We start from the raw sequence: 19,069 nt of genomic DNA on the forward strand, positions 1-19,069 counted from the left end.
TTTAAAGACTCAGAATAAAAATAAAACCGACCCTATAGATCTCGTTCCCACATGGCGAATGACTATCCCCTATTGCAATTCAAATAATACCAAATGGAAAAAAAATGACATCTCAAAATCTACATATCCTCTGGGGGCTCCATAACTTTTCCATGGACTTGTTTTTCTTCCTTAATTATTTACTTTTTTCACCACATTTCAACCATAAAACAGTGTGCAAACAAGCTCATAGTAACTTGAGGGATAAAGGTAAGGGAGAAAGAGGGAAACATATATGATCCATATGATGACACCGAAGTGTGGGTGTGGGGGACATAAACCTAAGATCTCTCTATTGGGGAGCCTCTTACGTAAACCGCTATACGAGCACTCCCAAGAGAGAAGAGAAAAGGGGGCAACCACGACACTAGCTGAATTGGTAGAAGAGGATGAGTGTTATCCTAGAGGTCGTAGGTTCGATCCTCACCGACTACAATGGATGTGCACCCTTGTACAAATTGCTGGGGTGCACGAGCCAGGTGTAAATATCCATTCTTGTTAATTTCAAACCTTCCTCAAAAGGAAAAAGAGGGGGAAAGAAGGAGAGAGAGGAAAATGTTTTCTTCTTAATTCTATTTTGAAAGACTCTCAAGCTAAAAGTAAAAACTTGCATTTGCAAAAGGCAAGCCAAAAGCCAATATATTCTATTGGATATCTCTTGATTAGACATTAGAACCAAAACGGTCATTCTATATATATGTAAAGGCAAGTTTGATATTCTGTTGTAGTTTTCTTGATTAAGTCATAGCAGCCGATATTCTCTTGTACCACCACTAGCAGGAGGGAAATGCATAGCTGGCAGAGCTGCACTCGTATATAAGAACACAACCAAGACAAGACCATCCATGCAAACTTACTGCACAGCGCGTGCGTTTTAGCATATGGCAAACTTGCTGCAACGAGGTTGACAGAGTTGTGGGCGGAGAGAGACACACACACAGAGAGAGATGAATTGCAGCTGCACACACACACACACACACACACACACACACACACACACACACAGATGAATTGCAGCTGCACCCACTTCTTTTGCATGCATTGAGTTGCTGAATACAAGGGCCCTTTTAACATCTTTTCCATAGTCTTTTGTATCTGGGCTGCCGCCTTAATGCAATTTTGTGCAGTTTTCCTCTAGCTTTTGTATCTGTGTCCTCACCGAACATGGGTCTCGCATCTATACGAGTCGTTATTCTGGGCACTTTTGCATTCTGGGTGTTCTGGGTTCTTGCAGTTTTCCCATCTTTCAAGCTCCTGCCCATTGGGCGGACTGCCGGCGCCCTAGCAGGGGCTGCTCTCACTGTTGTGTTCAAAGTGGACTCTCCCACTGAGGCATATGGGGCTGTGGACCTCTCCATTCTGGGCCTCCTATTTGGCACCATGATGGTAGGTGTATATTTGGAGAAAGCTGACATGTTTAGATACTTAGGCAACATGCTTTCATGGAAAAGCAGAGGTGGGAAAGACCTCCTGTGTAGAGTTTGCCTGTTCAGTGCCATCTCCAGTGCCCTTTTCACCAATGACACATCCTGTTTAGTTCTGACGGCGTTTGTTCTGAAGCTTTGCAGGCAGAAGAATCTGCCCCCCAAGCCTTTCCTCATTGCACTTGCAACCAGTGCCAACATCGGCTCCGTGGCAACCCCCATTGGAAACCCGCAAAACCTTGTCATTGCAGTCCAGAGCGGTATCTCTTTTGGGAATTTTCTCCTGGGCTTGCTTGCCTCCATGGCCTTGGGGGTCATGGTGAACACCATTCTTTTGCTTTTGGTGTACTGGAAGCAGCTCTCCTCAGTGGAAGATCTGGGCAAGGCCGGACTGTCGAACTTGGGCATTAATGGAATCAAGAAAGAGCCGCTGACTGCCTCACCTTGGACACCCTTCCATTCCGGGAATCTTCGAAGCCCAAGAGAGATTTTCTATGAAAATGCATCTGAAGGGCTCAATGAGCTTGGCTTTCCACCTCCAGAAGAACCAACTGAACCCCCCAAAAAAGACTCAGAACTGAGAATCATTGATGTTGAGTTGGAATTATCACAAGTTTGTGACTCTGTAAAGGTAGAGACACCACCACATAATGGTGAAGGAGACTACACCATACGAGAGTCTCTATCACCACCTGAAGTCAGGTCAAAGTCACCATTCAGAGAACAGCAAAGCAACTCATGTTTACCATCACAAGTTTGTGATTCTATAAACGTAGAGACACCACCACATCATGGTGAAGGAGACTACACCATACGAGAGTCTTTGTCACCACCTGAAGTCAGATCAAAATCACCTCTCAGAGAACACCAAAGCAACTCATGGACACCATCAAGGACCCAGTCTTCTTGCTCTCTCTTTTCAGAGAAAATGAGTGGGAAGCAGAAGTGGAAGAAGAGGGCTTGGAAGTCTTCTGTGTACTTTGTGACAGTTGCAATGCTTGCAGCACTCCTTTATGGACTAAATTTGTCATGGACAGCAATCACAGCTGCTGTTACTTTGATGGCTATCGACTTCCGCGATGCTGGGCCCAACCTTGAGAAGGTACACACTGATTCTTTTACCTATCCCAATTCTACTGATTTGGCTCATTAAGTCTAAAATTTACTAAAGGTTAAGGATAGTATGCTATTCAAGGTTGCTTTAGCAGGATCAGACTGCCTGGGATTGTGCTCGGTCCTCCCTGATAAAGGGCATCTTGTGGAGATTACATCCCTTTAGGTGGTGGTGGTGAAGCTGCATTGAAGAAGGTCACTAAAGAGAACACTTGAATGGTATCATTGGATGTTTTGGGGCTCCGGGGTTATCCTTTTCCAGCTATCATCTATATTTGTGGGCTGAATGATTTTATGCATTATATCTTACAGCATGGTCCTTGATCTCCATCATTCTTGTCATCCCCTTTCTTTAGTGGTTCACCTCGAGGATAAAAGGGCAAGTTGCTACAACAAGAGGAGCTGACAGATCCTAGATACGAATTGAAAAACTGGCTTAGATAACTTTGACAGTTAGGCTTGGAGGATTAGGGTTAGTGTTAGGCGAAATTTTTTCTAGGGCTAATTGAGTATATTATGACTAGATGATGATTGTAGAAAAGAGTGTTTTGACAAAGAATAACTGTCTGGAGTACAAAGTAAGGTCTGGTGGTATTAGCTTCACTGAATCATTAGCGGAAGCAAGCTATTCTAATTTGTTGGGTCCAGGATTTGACCATGTGCCCCATAGCACTTTGAAATCACAAAACCATCCAGTCTACGATAGTAGCCAATTGTCTCTGCCATACAGGGCAGGTCCAGGCTGCACTTGAGTGCATGTCGGTCCAGACTCTGGACCGAGGTCCTGGACCGAGGTCCGACACTAGCACATGCAAGTGCGCTAGCAGACGTAGAGTGTGTGTAGACAGTCAACGAGTGCACTTGTGAAGGTGTATCATCATGCTGTACATATGGGTGTAGTGTCTCGTTAGATGTGTGGTACGATGTATATGAGTTTTCTGAACAAGAAAGAGGATGAACGGTGTATGAGAATGAATAAAATAGAGAGAAATGTACATTGGAAGACTTGCACAAACACAATGACACACAAGGATAAATGCTGGCTGCCTTCTTCTGTTTCCGGTCTTCAGATGGATGCTTGACCCCTTCTATGGCTGCTACACTGTTGTAGAAGGCTGATTGTCTGATCATGAACAATGAGGTGAGGGGTCCCCTTGGTGGTGTAGTTGGCCAGCTCCATGTATGGTATGGGCTTGTAGTTTTCAGTGTAAGTGTTAAATTAAAAGACACCATTTATAATCACGTCATTTGATATGTTTTTTGGTATATGTCAGATGCATATTTGAAGTTTTGAGTTAACAGAGGCAGCTCATGTGTTGTTGCAGGTGTCATACACACTTCTAGCATTCTTTGCGGGAATGTTCATTACTGTTGACGGCTTCAATAGAACAGGCATCCCCAGTACCTTTTGGGAGACTGTGGAGCCATATGCACGTATCAACGATGCGAGTGGTGTAGCAGTTCTCGCACTTGTTGTGATCGTTTTGTCTAATGTTGCCTCGAATGTACCAACTGGTAAGTCATCAAAACATATAATGTGGAACACAAACCTTTCTGTCTTTAACAGGACACTTTTGAATGCTACTTTTGCTCCTTTTTCAATCAGTATCAGTCCTAGGCCTGATAGACTAATAACGTGGATACAAGCTTAGAGCACTAGCATAACATACTAAACTAACATTGCATCTTGAGTAATCTATGACAAGGCTGAGATCCTTTAAAAATCAGTCCTAGGCCTGATAGCCTAATAACATGGATACAAGCTTAGAGCACTAGCCATAATATACTAAACAAACATTGAGTCTTGAGCAACACATCTTTGGTGAGGCCATGCCCAACATGTTGAAATTGCCTCCCATGCGCTGAGCATCAGCTCAACGGAGCTGTGGTGCGCATCCTGTCCCTAACTGAGGTAGGGATGTAATAGTTTAGGAAATTGAAGCTCATGTCACCATCCTAGAGAAGAATCCACTGCATGTATCTAGGGATTAGTACCCCGGAATTGAGCACCTGGCAAGCAGCTACAGCTGCTTACCTAAAGCAGACTCCCTCTCAGCTGCCTAAGTGGCAGCCTGAAGGTAGGGGATGAGAGTGTGAATACATGATCTTACCTTATCTCTAGCTGTGGTGTTGCTGTAAGATGATCATAATGTCAACCCGGCCTCCTACCAAGGCTCTCTGCAATGCGGTATGCACTCCTCCTTAATGCTTCCTGCTACAAAATGTGTGAATACATGATCTTACCTCATCTCTAGCTGTGGTGTGGCTGTAAGATGATCATAATGTCAACCTGGCCTCCTACCAAGGCTCTCTGGAATGTGCTATGCACTCCTCCTTAATTCTTCCGGCTACCAAATGAATGCTGCTGCAACAACCCAACATCAATCTTGACTCCACTTGTGTAACAAATTACTTTGAAGGGATTCTCAACTTCTGGATGATGTAACACAGATGTGGACCACATCAACACCTAAAGCTTCTCAAAGCAGCTTGTTCCACCGGCATCAGCAAAACACCTTGTTCTCCTTGTTTTGCATCTATGAGAGAGTTCATCTCTCGTAATTACCACCACCTTTGTTTGGGTCCATAACCACAATGCATGTCATTCACTGAGATTATGTGAAGCCAAGAGGAGACCTTTAGCGTGTAGAATTCTGACTTCTTATGGTGGAGAAGTAAACTAACCTTCCAGATCAGATTCCAAGTGCTTGTTATGCGGCAAAGGACTTATGCTAAACCAAGATGCCATTCATGAACACACTGGCTAAAAAATGGAAACCAGACGGTCACTAGAAAGGTGACCATGGAAGTGGACGGTCACTACAAAGGTGACCATGGAAGCCATCAGGATAGAATCAGGCGTAGTAGGCATGTGCACTACGTACATGGCTGAGCCGAACTCGATCCAAATGTAGCTGTTGAGTTGAAGAATGATCCCGCCTTGTTTGCTGATTAGTGCACATTGCAGGAGATCACGAATCTGTTCTCAAGCGGGTCTGCTATGCAACAAGAGATGAAGGTCCTATAGGCTATTCCAAAAAAGGGCAATTGATAATGGCCTCTGTTGATGAAGCAGGAGTGAGAAGGTCAACCAGGGCCTCTTACAAATGCAGAATGAAAAAACACTGCTAGCAAATGCGAAACAGCAGGTGGGGGAAGAAGAAGATGGTGAAGTGGGGAGGCCCATGGCAATAGTGCATTGAACCGGAGGGGGGTGGGGGGGTGTCTACATTCTACATTCAAGGGGGCGAAAGTGTCAGAATGCACAACGGAAATGAACACAACTGCTGTAGAGAGCAAAATGCAGAGGAGAGAGAGAGAGAGAATCTGTGTGACTCTGCTATATACACACAAGAAAATCCCAGAATCTAGAATGGAGAGTGTGCGGCCAAGGGGCCATTTTATATGGCCCCAGGCTGCTGGTCGGCCAGTCCAGAACAGGTCGACAGCAGCAAGATACTCACGACCAGCAACAGTAGTGCTCATGACCAGCAAAACTCAGGTCGGCCAGGGCTGCACAGCAGGTCAGGTATCAACAACCAGTCGGCCAGCACAAGGAGACAGCCAACAGCCTTCCCGCACCTAGAAAAATGGGAAAAAATACATGGAAGTGAGGAAAAATGGGTTAACACCAAAACTGGGCGGGCACACCCACAACAGAGGCCCTAGTGTATTGTACAAACAGCAGATGACTGCTAACACCCCGTCTCAGCTCGTGGATGTGGAACCAACCCCAGTGAGCTGGAGTGCCGCCGGAGCATAGCATAGCTTGAGGTAGAGACTTCGTGAAGAGGTCCGCCGCATTGTCCTCCATCGAACAATAAAGAAGCAAGATGTCACCAGCCAAAATTTTCTCATGAACAAAGTGATATTATATCTCTATGTGCTTGGTCCGGGCATGGAGGACCGGGTTCCGAGTAATAGCGATATAGCTTTGGTTATCGCACTGGATGACCGTGAGCTCCTTTTGTGGAAACCCAATCTCGCCAAGCAACCTCTGCAGCCAAACAACCTTGCAAGCAGCACCACAAGCAGCCCGGTACTCTGCCTTTGTAGACAATAAGGCAATACTTGGCTGCCTCTTGCTGCTCCATGAAATAGCTCCTGAGCCGAGGGTAAAACTGTAGCTTGATGTAGATCTCCTCGTGTCTGGATCTCCTCCCCAATCTGAGTCACTCCAGCCTTGGAGTCGGACTCGGTCCTTCGTTTCCCCTCCAGTGTCGTAGAAGAGTCCAAGATCCTTCGTACGTTACAGATACCGCAAGATCTGCAATCTTGCATCCCAATGAGGCTTCAAAGGCGTCTGCATGAACGAGCTCAACAGCCCCACAGGAAAGCTCAAGTCCAATCTGGTGTTCAGCAACCAGATCAATAAACCAACTAGCTTTTAATACAGAGAGGCATCAACCGGCTCACAAGTATCATTCACAGTAAGCTTCATGTTTGGGTCCATCGGTGAGGTGATAGGCTTGCAGTTATCCATCCCAACGGCCTCAAGCAACTCATGAATATACCATTGCTGAGAGACAAAGAACCTCCTCTGGGTTTGCCAGATCTCCAATCCCAAGAAGAAGTGGAGTAAGCCTAAGTTGGTCATCTCAAACTCCTTTGACAAGGCAACCTTCGTCACTGCAATGTGCTCCACATGATTGCCAGTGAGAATGAGATCATCTACATAAAGGATGATCAACATGACCAAGCCGCGTTCCTGAAAGAGATACAAGTTAGGATCTGCAACTGATCTTTGAAATCCAATCCGTAGAAAGAAGGAATCAATCTTCTGATTCCAAGCCCTGGGAGCCTGCTTAAGACCACACAATGCCTTCCGCAACCTGTAAACCATCCCCTTTGATCATGGAACCTCAAAGCCTGGAGGCTACTCAACATACACCTCCTCCTACAAGTCACCATTAAGGAATGCGGATTTTACATCCATGTGATATACGGGCCATCGCTGAGAAGAGGCAAGGGCAAGAATGGTTCAAATCATGGTCATCCTCGCTGTCGGTACAAAGGTATCCTTATAGTCGATGCTAGGCCGCTGAGCATAACCCTTAGTCACAAGTTTGGCTTTGTGTTTGTCCACTGACCCATTTGATGTATACTTGGTCTTAAAGACCCACTTGACACTAATGACTGACCGTTTTGACGGCCTTGGAAGTTTTATTCTTCTCTATGGCATCTAGTTCCACCTGCATGGCTTTCCTCCAAGTATCTTATGAAAGGGCTTCCTTTACAGAAGTGGGCTCTTTGTCCCGCATGATACGAGACATCAAAGCATAGTTTACCTATAAGAGCTCCGTTGAATGACTTTTGTCACGAACTCTATGCGATCTTCGAGGTCCGTCCTCTATGGTCCACTCGGAGGGAAGCTCTGTAACACCTGACTCCTGAAGGGTATCTAACAACCACCTGGGTACTCGAACAGAACGCGGAGCCTCCTGCTGCTACAGGGACTCATCTCCAGCTGTGGGCTCATCCTCCTCAACTGATTGAGGCTGTCCAGTTGAAACAATCGACTGAGGATCATCATCAGACTCATCTAGAAGTGGCGGCTTATCGATAGTGGATGCTGGAACATGCTCATCAAAAACAACATCTCTGCTGACAACAACCTCGTTCCGCTTTGGGTCATACAACCTGTATCCTTCGGAAAGAGAGTTATTTTTTCACAAAGACAAGCTTTTGGGACTTGAGTCAAGCTTCCCCCTCTGCTTCTTTGGAATGTGAACATAGGCATCATTCCCAAACACACGGAAATGGAAGACATTTGGTTTCCTGCCAAAATAACCCTCAAAGGGAGTCATGTTCAGTACTGAAGTCGTCGGAGATCGATTGAGGATATGGACAATCGTAGCCACAACCTCTCCCCAAAGTGGACGAGAAAGATCACGATGCTCCAACATCATCCTCGCCATCTCCACCATAGTCTGGTTCTTACACTCAACCACTCCATTCTCTGAAGGCAAACCTGTATTAGCCAGCTCCCGCTTGATGCCATGTTCCGCAAAAAACCGCATAAACGCATTGGAAGAAAACTCTCCTCGTTTGTCAGCTCGAAGAGTCTTTATTTGCAAGCCAGACTCTTTCTCCACCATACATGCCACTCCTTGAACCGAGCAAAGGCTTAGTTCTTCTGGGAAAGGAAATAAACCCATGTGAATCTGCAACAATCATCAACAAACACAATAAAATACAAAGAACCTCCCAAGGATGGGGTCTGCATAGGTCCACACAAGTTAGTGTGTGCCAGCTCCAAAGATTTCGTAGCCCACCTGGAAGTCTGATTCAGAAAAGATTCCCTGTGCTGCTTACCACGAATGCAAGAACTACAACGTCCCTGCCTACTGCCAACTCTGGCAAGCCAACCACCATCTGGTCCTGGAAAGCTCGCCACAGTGCATCCACATTTAAGTGGCTAAGTGCCACAAGTCACCGATCTGAGTGGTTGTAAGAGAGGAAAGTACTGAGAGTTTGTAGATACCGCTCTCCACTCCGCCTTCCCATACAACCTGGCCTGTTTCTCTGTCCCGTAGAGCAACAGAATGCTCCTCAAACTCCACCCGAAAGCCAGTCTTGCAAACCTTATGCACTGACAATAGATGAAAATCAAGTGCGGGGACGTAAAGAACACGAGAGGAATGCTTCCCCCCTCTGCCATCGGGAATGATCTCCATCCTGCCCTCACTATGAATCGGTATAGTGGAATTATTGCCAATGAAAATGCGACCTGACTGCCGTTTAAGATCTTGTAAGAACTCACGGAAGGAGTCATGTGCCTGGAAGCACCACTATCAAGAATCCACTCCCAAGTATCTCTAGCGGTGAAGCCAACTGCCTCCTCGCTCGAAGAAGATGAAGCATCTGTGTCCAAAATGTCCAAGTGCATAAAGGCTGGAGTCTTTGCAGAGCTGAAGCTGAAGAATCAGCACTCTTCCCGATATTCCGCTTGGGACACTTCCTCCAATAGTGGCCTTTGCAGAGCTGAAGCTGAAGAATCAGCACTCTTCCCGATATTCCGCTTGGGACACTTCCTCCAATAGTGGCCTTTCTCGCCACAATCGTTATAGGTCGCTCGGCCTTCAGTTTCTCATGGTCTGAATCGGGCTTCTTCTCAGAAGACTTCCCTTTGTCCTTGTTATTACGGCCTTTCGATCGTTGGCCAGTCAAGGCCTCAGAACCTCCGCCCTGTGGAGGGTTCGTAAAACGCTCTTCCTGACCATAGGCACAATCTCCTCCCACATGATGGTGCTGAGCTCCGTCTTCCAACTCCGGCTTTGGAACACCAACTACAATGAAATCAGCCAAGTCATAAGACTTGAAAACGGACTCCATCATTACCTTCCATATGTAGTTGTTTCCGTCCAACTATCGGTCCATTGGGAACGCGGAGAGTGTGGGGATCTTCACATACTTCTCAGCCATCTCAAGCAAGTCTGCCATCTCAAGGGTTCACAAGGTCTTGTGAAGGGAGAGTGGGTGGGAAAAGAAGAAGAAGAAGAGGCTACAAATAATATGCAAGGTGGCTGTCTAACGGTGATGGCCGCCTTCTATCCGATCTCCAGGTCCCGAATAGCCCAAGCAATCTCCAATCAACACCTCAAATCAACAAACCCTCGAGGTCCCACTGTCTCCAAGCTTCAAGCCACTTGGCGCTCTGATACCATGTCAGAATGTACAGCGGAAATGGAGACAACTGTTACAGAGAGAAAAACGCAGATGAGAGAGAAGTTGTGTAACTCTGCTATACACACAAGAAAAACTCGAAATCTACAATGGAGAGTGTGGGGGGAAAGGGGCCATTTTATATGGCCCTAGGCTGCTGGTCAGCCAGTCCAGAACAGGCCGACACTAGCAGCCAGATACTCACGACCAGCAAGAGTAGTGCTCACGACCAACAAAACTCAGGTCGGCCAGGTCACCAATCATCGGCCAGGGCTGCACAGCGGGTTGGGCATCAACAACCAGTTGGCCAGCAAAAGGAGACAGCCGACAGCCCTCCCACACCCAAAAAAATGGGAAAAAATACATGGAAGTGAGGAAAAACGGGGAAACACAAAAACTGGGTGGGCACGGGCACACCCACAACAGAGGCCTTGGTGTACTGTACAGACAGGAGATAGAAAGCTGAGGCTACAGAGGGCGGGCTGAAAACAGGCGGAAGAGGGGTGGAAAGGGGGGAAATCGCAGTGGGCAGGGTGAAGTGGGGCAGCAGTGGGAACAGAGGGCAATGGCGGGGCAGTAGAGGGAAGAGCGGGTTGACAATGCAGAAGGGCTGTGGAAGCGATAAGAGGGGACATACAGAAGGAACGGCTTTCATATACACACACACTCTCTCCTATATACGCACATGCGAAGGGTTCCATCCCATCTCTAGTCTCTCTCTCTCTCTCTCTCTCTCACACACACACACACACACGTCTAGATTGTGGTTAAGGACACTACGTCAGTATATGAGTTCTCAAAATCCAAATTAAGACTAAGAATGCTAAGTATGCTACTGTTTTTTTTAAAAAAAAATTTACATACACATGCAGATATATATGTGTGCGCATGCATGCATGTGCACACACATTTTCTTTGGAAAATCTAACTCTCAAGCTCTTGCTGCAGTGTTATTGTTGGGATCACGAGTTTCGCAATCTGCGGCCGCCAACGGTGCGAGTGTGACGAGAGCATGGTTAATCCTAGCATGGGCAAGCACAATTGCTGGAAATTTAACATTAGTTGGATCTGCAGCAAATCTTATTGTTAGTGAGCAAGCTATGAAGGCTCAATTCCTTGGCTATGAGCTCACGTTCTTCTCACATTTAGTCTTTGGTTTTCCATCAACTTTGATTGTGGCTGCCATTGGACTTCCTCTCATCAGGGGTTGAAAGCTTGCTCTCTTCCTCGTATGCAAAATATCTTAAAGATGAATTACACTATTTGAAAACACTAGAAAAATAAATTGTATGCAACTTAGCAGATGCCATGGCCATCCTTTCCTTTTTCCCTTCCTCCAATTAGCCCTCGAGTTTTTGTCTCTTGGCATTGCTATAAAAGTATATTTATGAGATTCATCAAGATGTTTCTAGATATTATAGTTCAAGTGAAGTAATGTGGTTATGCAAAGGGAGGGCACTATGCTTAATTGTGTTTTTTGCCTTCAACGGTTTATGGGCACCAATTAGTTGAACACAACCTAGAATGGTAATGTGACATGGAACACAATGCACAAGATGTATGGCCTTCAATTCAGAGTCTTCTATTTTTTAATTTGTTGCACATTACAAACTTTATAGACATCATTCCATTCAATTTAGAGTTCCTTTTCTTCTTCTTTTTTGACTTGCTATACACAGGCACATTTAAATCACACATCATTACCTCCCCCCCCCTCCCCCCCCGCCCCACCAAAACCCACCCACCAACACACACACACGTGCACACACACACACACAGTGCTTGCTCACAAGAAAACACAAGGCCCACATACTTTGTATACCTTGTGTATGTACAATGGAGTACATGGGGCGAAACTAATCATGTGACATCCTTCTCATGGACGAAGTATTTTGTATACCATGTGTATATACAATGGAGTGCATGGGGCAAAACTAATCATGTGTCATCCTCCTCATGGACGAAGTATTTTGTGTATCTTGTGTTTATAATGGAGTACATGGGGAAAACATCATGGAGAAAAACTAATCACGTGTCATCCCTCCTCATCGAAGAAGTACAAGTCTACAATATCCACCTCCTAATCATGTGTCATCCTCCTCGTGGACTCTTCATGAACGAAGTACAATGCGTCAATATCCACCACCTACGATTGTGCCTCTCCATGGCACCTAACACTCTGTTATTGGAAAGCACAGGATTTGGATCTCTGAGGACGGTGATGTCTAGCTCTCTAGGGGGAGCATCCTCTCTCCACATGTGCGTGGGGTTGAGGGCAAAGTCCCTTTGGAGAGCTTGACACCCCCTATATTACATGAGAGAGAGAGAGAGAGAGAGAGAGAGAGAGAGAGAGAGAGAGAGATTAACATCGATAAGAAATAAAAAAATAACTAATGGGACCCATGCAAGTAGATACATGTAACAAGCCCATAACATCAAATAAAGATTGAGAGTCTATCATTTCATTGTTTTGGATGACATATAACCAAGCCTACATTTATAGTGATGAAGCCTTGTAACCCAAGCCAAAATTCATTAAGTTCTTCTTTCTTGGATGAAACATTAACCAAGGCGCTTGAAGTTTTTCTAAGCATTAGTGTCTTGCATTGGCATTTCCTAGTGGAATTGAAACATTAACAAAGGTGATTGAAGTTTTTCTAAGCATTAATGTCTTGAATAGTGGAATTGGCATTTTTTGTGTTTCGGCATGATTCGGGCACATACAATTTGAGCCCCGTTTTGGCTATACAAGTTTTCCGCTAGGAACTTTGTGAAAGTGTTGATTTTGACTGTGTATGTCCCATTTTTAGTTCGGAGCAAAGTTGTGGCAAAAAATTCTGGTTTGGAAAAAAGTTACAGCAGAAATTTGGTTGCAGAGAGTAGTTTGTTCAGAGAACTTGTTGGCAAATGTATGGTTGTGTGACTATTCCATATATAGTTCCAGTATGTTTGTGTGACTATTCCATATATAACTACAATATAATAGGTTCACAGTATCACTGTGTTAGAGATTGCAAGTTTGCTATAAGTTATAGTATGTTTGTGTGACTATTCCATATACAGCTATAATATAATAGGTTCACAGTATCACTGTGTTGGAGATTGCAAGTTTGCTATAAGTGCATAAGTATTTGCAAAAGCACTATCTAGTAAGTTACTGTAGATAATCATGTCTGATAGTCTATCCTAGATTGTGAGCGAGAAGCTAGACAAAAATAACTTCCAAGCATGGAAGTTCAAGGTAAACAATTTCCTTATGGGAAAGGGATATTAGGAGTTCATCACAGTTGATAAAAGGAGCCAAAGATTGCTAAAGAAATTTCCACCCCATAGTAGTGTAGAAAGCATGGATAGCCCAAGGTCTATGGAGGTTCAATCAACTTCATGATCTAGATGTGTGAGTAGAACATGAAGCTTGAAGAAGAGAGGAGAAGCCTCTAAGCCATGGAGTGTGAAGCACAAGGCTCTGAGAGATTGCTAAAGAAATTTCCACCCCATAGTAGTGTAGAAAGCATGGATAGCCCAAGGTCTATGGAGGTTCAATCAACTTCATGATCTAGATGTGTGAGTAGAACATGAAGCTTGAAGAAGAGAGGAGAAGCCTCTAAGCCATGGAGTGTGAAGCACAAGGCTCTGAGAGAGAGAGAGAGAGAGAGAGAGAGAGAGAGAGAGAGAGGTACAATAGAGCTTTAAGTATGAGAGAGAGATCGCACAACTTGGATGGTACTCATGAGATATAAGAACAAAGGACCAAAGTACATGCTTTTATAGGCACTGTGCCTTATCTTTTGACCTAACCCTTAATAAGAGGTGTTCACACATAAGAGGGTGTTCACACCGAATAAGACCTAAATAGACCTTTTACACCACCACTGAGACTCCAATAATTCCAACACCCCCCCTCGAAGCGAAGGTGGTAAGACCCGAACAAAAGAAGCAACCAACCTTCAACTCCATCACATCATTGGAGAGAGGCGACCTAGCCGTGCTATTCCCTCAATCAACTTACGACTGAAGCTGAGATTGTTGCTAGGTCACCCCCCTCAACTCCTAATTGGGAGAAGTATACATCTTTGCCTTTTATAACATCAAGGCTTTACAAGACATCCAAAATATTCAAATTTTAGGGGACAATCTAAGCAAAGAACCCTTGACTGAAACTAAAAATTGAGCAAGAATCCCCCTCGATGTCGATGGAGATCCTTTTGCACGTAGAGCATGATGGAGAGGTCGAGTTGATGTAGCACAAGATAAGAATATCATGAAAAGATGCAGGGGGGAAGAGAGCTTGAGCTCTTGCAAGCACACACACACTCACAAAACCCTAATAGAGAACACACAAGGTGAGAGGCTGAAAATCTTCCTTTACTTCACTCAACACTCAACACACCATATACAAGATAAGAGTACACACAATATGAAAGGTACTCAACCAAATACATACAAGGGTTCTCTATAGTGTGAACCCAACTAAATGAGCTGGCGCTATAACTATGCCAGTCTCTAGAATGGCTGTCACACAGCATGTCATCCCACTGGCCGCATATCACCCATGATCTCACCAACCATGCCAGTGGTGTAAGTGTGGGACCTATCCCCCAGGCGGGTCATCAGTGTCCACCGCCTCACTAGACGAGCTCGATATCTCAACACTCCCCCTCGAGCTCAACTCCATCTCATGTACACCAAGCGAAGCCCTGAATCTGCGAAGCTTCTTTGTACCCAATGCTTTGGTGAAAATGTCAGCTACCTGATCCTGTGTGCTCACATAAACAAGGTCAAGGTCTCCTGCCAAGACCTTCTCTCTGACAAAGTGGTAGTGGACCTCTATATGCTTCGTACGAGCATGAAAAACTGGGTTCCTGGCCAACTGTATACTGCTAATGTTGTCACAGAAAATGACAACTTGTCTATCCACTGATAGACCCAAATCTGCAAACAAGTAGCTTTCACATGCTGCCATAGCAGCTCCTCTGTACTCGGCCTCTGTACTGGATAGAGCAACCGTAGACTGCTTCTTGTTGCTCCAAGTCACAGCACCACTCCAAAGAAAACATGAAGCCACTGGTAGATCTTCTATCTGAAATACTACCAGCCCAATCAACATCTGTGTACCCATGTACACATATCTCTGTCCCAGTTTCATAAAACAGTCCACAATGCAAAGTAGACCTCACATACCTCAGTATGCATCTCAATGCATCCAAATGCGGTTTCCGTGGAACCTGCATAAAATGACTCACCAACCCGACAACATAGCTCAAATCTGGTCTAGTGATCGTCATGTAGATCAAACTTCCTACTATGCGCCTATACATAGTAGGATCCTCCAAAATCTCTCCTAAATCTGCACTCAACTTGCCATTCTGATCCAATGGCACTGAGATAGGCTTACAGCCTGTCATACCATACTTGGACAACATGTCCAAGCCATACTGTCTCTGCAGTAATCCAATACCATGTGGTGACCTAATCACCTCAATGCCCAAGAAATATCTGAGCTCACCCATATCCTTCGTCTCAAACTTCTGTCTAAGCAAGATCTTTACATCAAATATCTCTGCATCATGATTTCCCATAATGATTAAGTCATCTACATAGATGACAACAAGCACAACCCCTCTATCACCGTGTCTCACATACAACGAGAAATCTGCATTGGCTACATGAAAGCCAATAGTGATAAGATATTCTAAAATCTTGTCAGACCATGCTCTTGGCACTTGTTTTAAGCCATACAAGGCTTTCTTCAACCTGCAAACATGCTCGGGGTGACTCACATCCTCATAACCAAGTGGCTGCAACATATACACCTCTTCCTGCAAATCCCCATGCAAGAATGCATTCTTTACATCCATCTGATGTAAAGACCATTGCTTTGACGCAGCTGCTATCACAACTCTCACTGTTGCCATCTTGGCAACTGGGCTGAAAGTTTCCTCATAATCAATTCCATATGTATGTGCATACCCTTTGGCTGCCAATCTAGCCTTATACCTGTTTATGCTTCCATCACTGTTATGTTTTACTTTGTACACCCACTTGCATCCAATGGCTTTCTTGCCTTCAAGCAATTGCACTAAATCTTAAGTCTCATTTCCATATAGTGCATCCATCTCCTCATCCATAGCTTTCTCCCAACACACATTTCCAACAGCCTCATCAATGCACGTGGGCTCTACAACCTGCACAACCTTTGCCATATATGCATAGTGATGTGCCACATAACCATCATAGGTAAACCTCTGCACAGGATTTTTCACTCTCCCAGATCTTCGCAGCTTTTCATTCATGGCTTCCATAGCCTTCTTTACACCAGGTGTTCTCATAGCTGGGATCCCAAGCTCCTCATCATCAAGGCTCATCTCTGAGCCACTAGACTCTCCATCAACATGAGAATGCCCTGCAGAAATGTCAGGCATACCAAGGGGCTCAACCACTTTCTCTTTTCCTTTACGTGATGTACTAATCACATTTGCAGGACTGGTATTATGACACAGCCTGCCACTCGATGGTCTATCAACAGATCCACTAGATGAGGACTCTCCTAGTCCACTCAAAGTCTGTGATTGCTGACTTGCATTTTGTGCAACCACACTTACACTCACATCAGCCCCAACAGCTTCTTTTTCAGCATCATACCAGCTGCTCATCTCATCAAAAACAACATCCCTGCATAACACCTGTATCCCTTTTGCTCAAGGGAATATCCAATGAACACACATTTTTCAGCTTTTGGATCCAGCTTAGTTCTCAGCTCATCTGGCACATGCACATATGCAATGCATCCAAAGACTTTCAGATGAGACAAATCAGGTTTTCTGCCAGTAAACCTCTCCTCTCGAGTTACATCATGTATGGCTGCAGTTGGAGTCCTGTTCATGATGTATACTGCTGTAGAAACAGCCTCAGCCCAATAGCTATGTGTACTTGCATGTAAACTGTCTCCGAATACCAACTGAAACCAGATTCTTTGTTATATTCGAAACATGAAGTACATCTGCAAGGTACTTCACTTTGCCATCCTGCATAGACAATGGCACATCTCCAACATGGGCAATTGGATGAGCAGTGTCATCCCCTGTTTCCACCACAAAACCTGGTCTTTCAAGGTTTTTTATCTCCTTGAACCACTCCCCATGACTTGTCATGTGGTTCGAAGCACCTGAATCCACATACCATACATCATCCTTTTGTGCTGCTTCAACATTTTCAGACATGGCATTCACGACATGCTGCATAACAAACAACCTTTCATTATCCTCATTGTTTCTGCTTGAGGATGCATAGTTGTTCTACTGCACTTTCCCATTTTGCATGTCAGCCTGCTTCTTATAACATTCTGCCTGTACATGTCCAGGTTTACCACAATAAAAGCATTCACGTGCATCATTATATTGCCTTTGCCATTTCCACGTCCTCTTTGACTCCCCCCGCCGCCTCTGAATTTGCCTCTTCCACCTGTGCGTTGTTGATGTTGTTGTTGTGTATTCTGGGACTGTTGTTGTTGCTGCTGCTGGCCATAATTTTGATTACCTGTTCGGCCACCTCCATGACCGCGTCCACGGCCTCCTCTACCTCGTCCTCTTCCTGAACTTGTGTAGAAGGCCTGTTGCTCTGAACTGTTTTTGTTTTGTGAAGACTGTTGGTCTTCACCCAAGCTCTTCTCTTCTATAATCAGCATAGACACCAAATCTGTAAAGTTGGGAATGTTTTCCCGAGTCTGAATAGACGTCTTGAACACCTTCTTGTATTGTGGCCCGAGACCAAATAGACAGACTTCCACCTTATCATCATCATCTACTGACACACAAATAGATGCAAGGGATTCCACAATACCCTTTATCTTCAATGCATAATTGCTCTTTTTCTCCACAGTATGAAGTTCATTCTTCAACTGTATCTTACGTGCCTTGGTATTTGTTTCATAGAGTTTTACCAAGGTGTCCCATGCCTCCTTGGGGGACTTGGCATCCTGAATGTGCCCAATCATGGTGTCCTGTATACTAATGGAGAGCCAATACATAACTTTCCTGGCTCCTTGGTTCTAGTCTTTAAACTCTTTCACATCTGCAGCAGTTGGATTTATGTCCGGTATCTTCGGTGCCTCTTCATGCTCACCTTCTATGTAGTCCTAATAGCCCTTTCCCATCAGAAAATTCGTCAACCTAAACCTCCAAGCATGGAAGTTGTTCTTATCAAGCTTCTCAGCCACAATCTGGGTTATGCCATCATTTGACATCTTGCCAAACACACAAATTAACCAGAAACAGCACTCTGGTTTGTCCTGCACAAACTGCTGTATTTTTTGCAGCGGTACTGTAGTACTCTCAAATGTCACAACCAGTGACTTCAATATGCATACATACACCCAATGGCAATTGTTGACCTCTTTGCAGCACACACAGTGTCTGCACAGCCAATCTGTCTTCCTGCAGTTCTTAAAGCAGAGTTGTGCAGAGAATCGATGACTTACCCACAGTGCTCGAAATCGCCTGCTTTCTGAATAACGGAGGTCCAGACGCGCCCGAAACTCGTTTTTGGCCCTAAAATTTTTTTGTCCGATAGGACAATATAGTTGCCCTGTAGCTTTACTCCCGTGAAGAAAGCTCCTCAATCAGAGATCGTTTGCCGGTGCCTCCCATAGAGCTCCCGATAAGGGTGTAGTCACCAACACAAATAGGGAAGAGTAGTTGAAGCTCTTACCCTCGTACCGCTTCCTGTGGTTCTCTTGCTTGCAGCTCAGCCCCCCTTAGCATGAACCAAGCTCTGATACCATGAAAAGATGCAGGGGGGAAGAGAGCTTGAGCTCTTGCAAGCACACACAC

The 19,069-nt window shown here is 45.0% G+C and overlaps 1 protein-coding gene across 1 annotated transcript; it reads left to right on the plus strand.

The window, feature by feature from the left end:
- Window positions 1-999: 999 nt before the first annotated feature.
- LOC147610926 (silicon efflux transporter LSI2-like) lies at window positions 1,000-11,543 on the plus strand. The gene is made up of 3 exons (XM_086785586.1): window positions 1,000-2,565; window positions 3,902-4,091; window positions 11,190-11,543. Exons 1-3 carry the CDS (start codon window positions 1,204-1,206, stop codon window positions 11,450-11,452), a joined length of 1,815 nt encoding a protein of 604 aa, XP_086641712.1. The 5' UTR covers window positions 1,000-1,203; the 3' UTR covers window positions 11,453-11,543.
- The last annotated feature ends 7,526 nt before the right edge of the window (window positions 11,544-19,069 follow it).

This window comes from Cibotium barometz, chromosome 48 (assembly GCF_041138505.1).
Source record: "Cibotium barometz isolate CiBa-2024 chromosome 48, ASM4113850v1, whole genome shotgun sequence".
In the NCBI taxonomy this organism is placed as follows: Eukaryota; Viridiplantae; Streptophyta; class Polypodiopsida; order Cyatheales; family Cibotiaceae; genus Cibotium; species Cibotium barometz.

What these genes read in the sequence shown, in the direction of transcription:
- LOC147610926 (XM_086785586.1), top strand. Translation starts at nt 1,204, where the DNA reads ATGGGTCTCGCATCTATACGAGTCGTTATTCTGGGCACTTTTGCATTC. An exon ending in CTGGGCCCAACCTTGAGAAG is followed by an intron (nt 2,566 to 3,901) that starts GTACACACTGAT and finishes GTGTTGTTGCAG; the next exon opens with GTGTCATACACACTTCTAGC. An exon ending in TGCCTCGAATGTACCAACTG is followed by an intron (nt 4,092 to 11,189) that starts GTAAGTCATCAA and finishes CTCTTGCTGCAG; the next exon opens with TGTTATTGTTGGGATCACGA.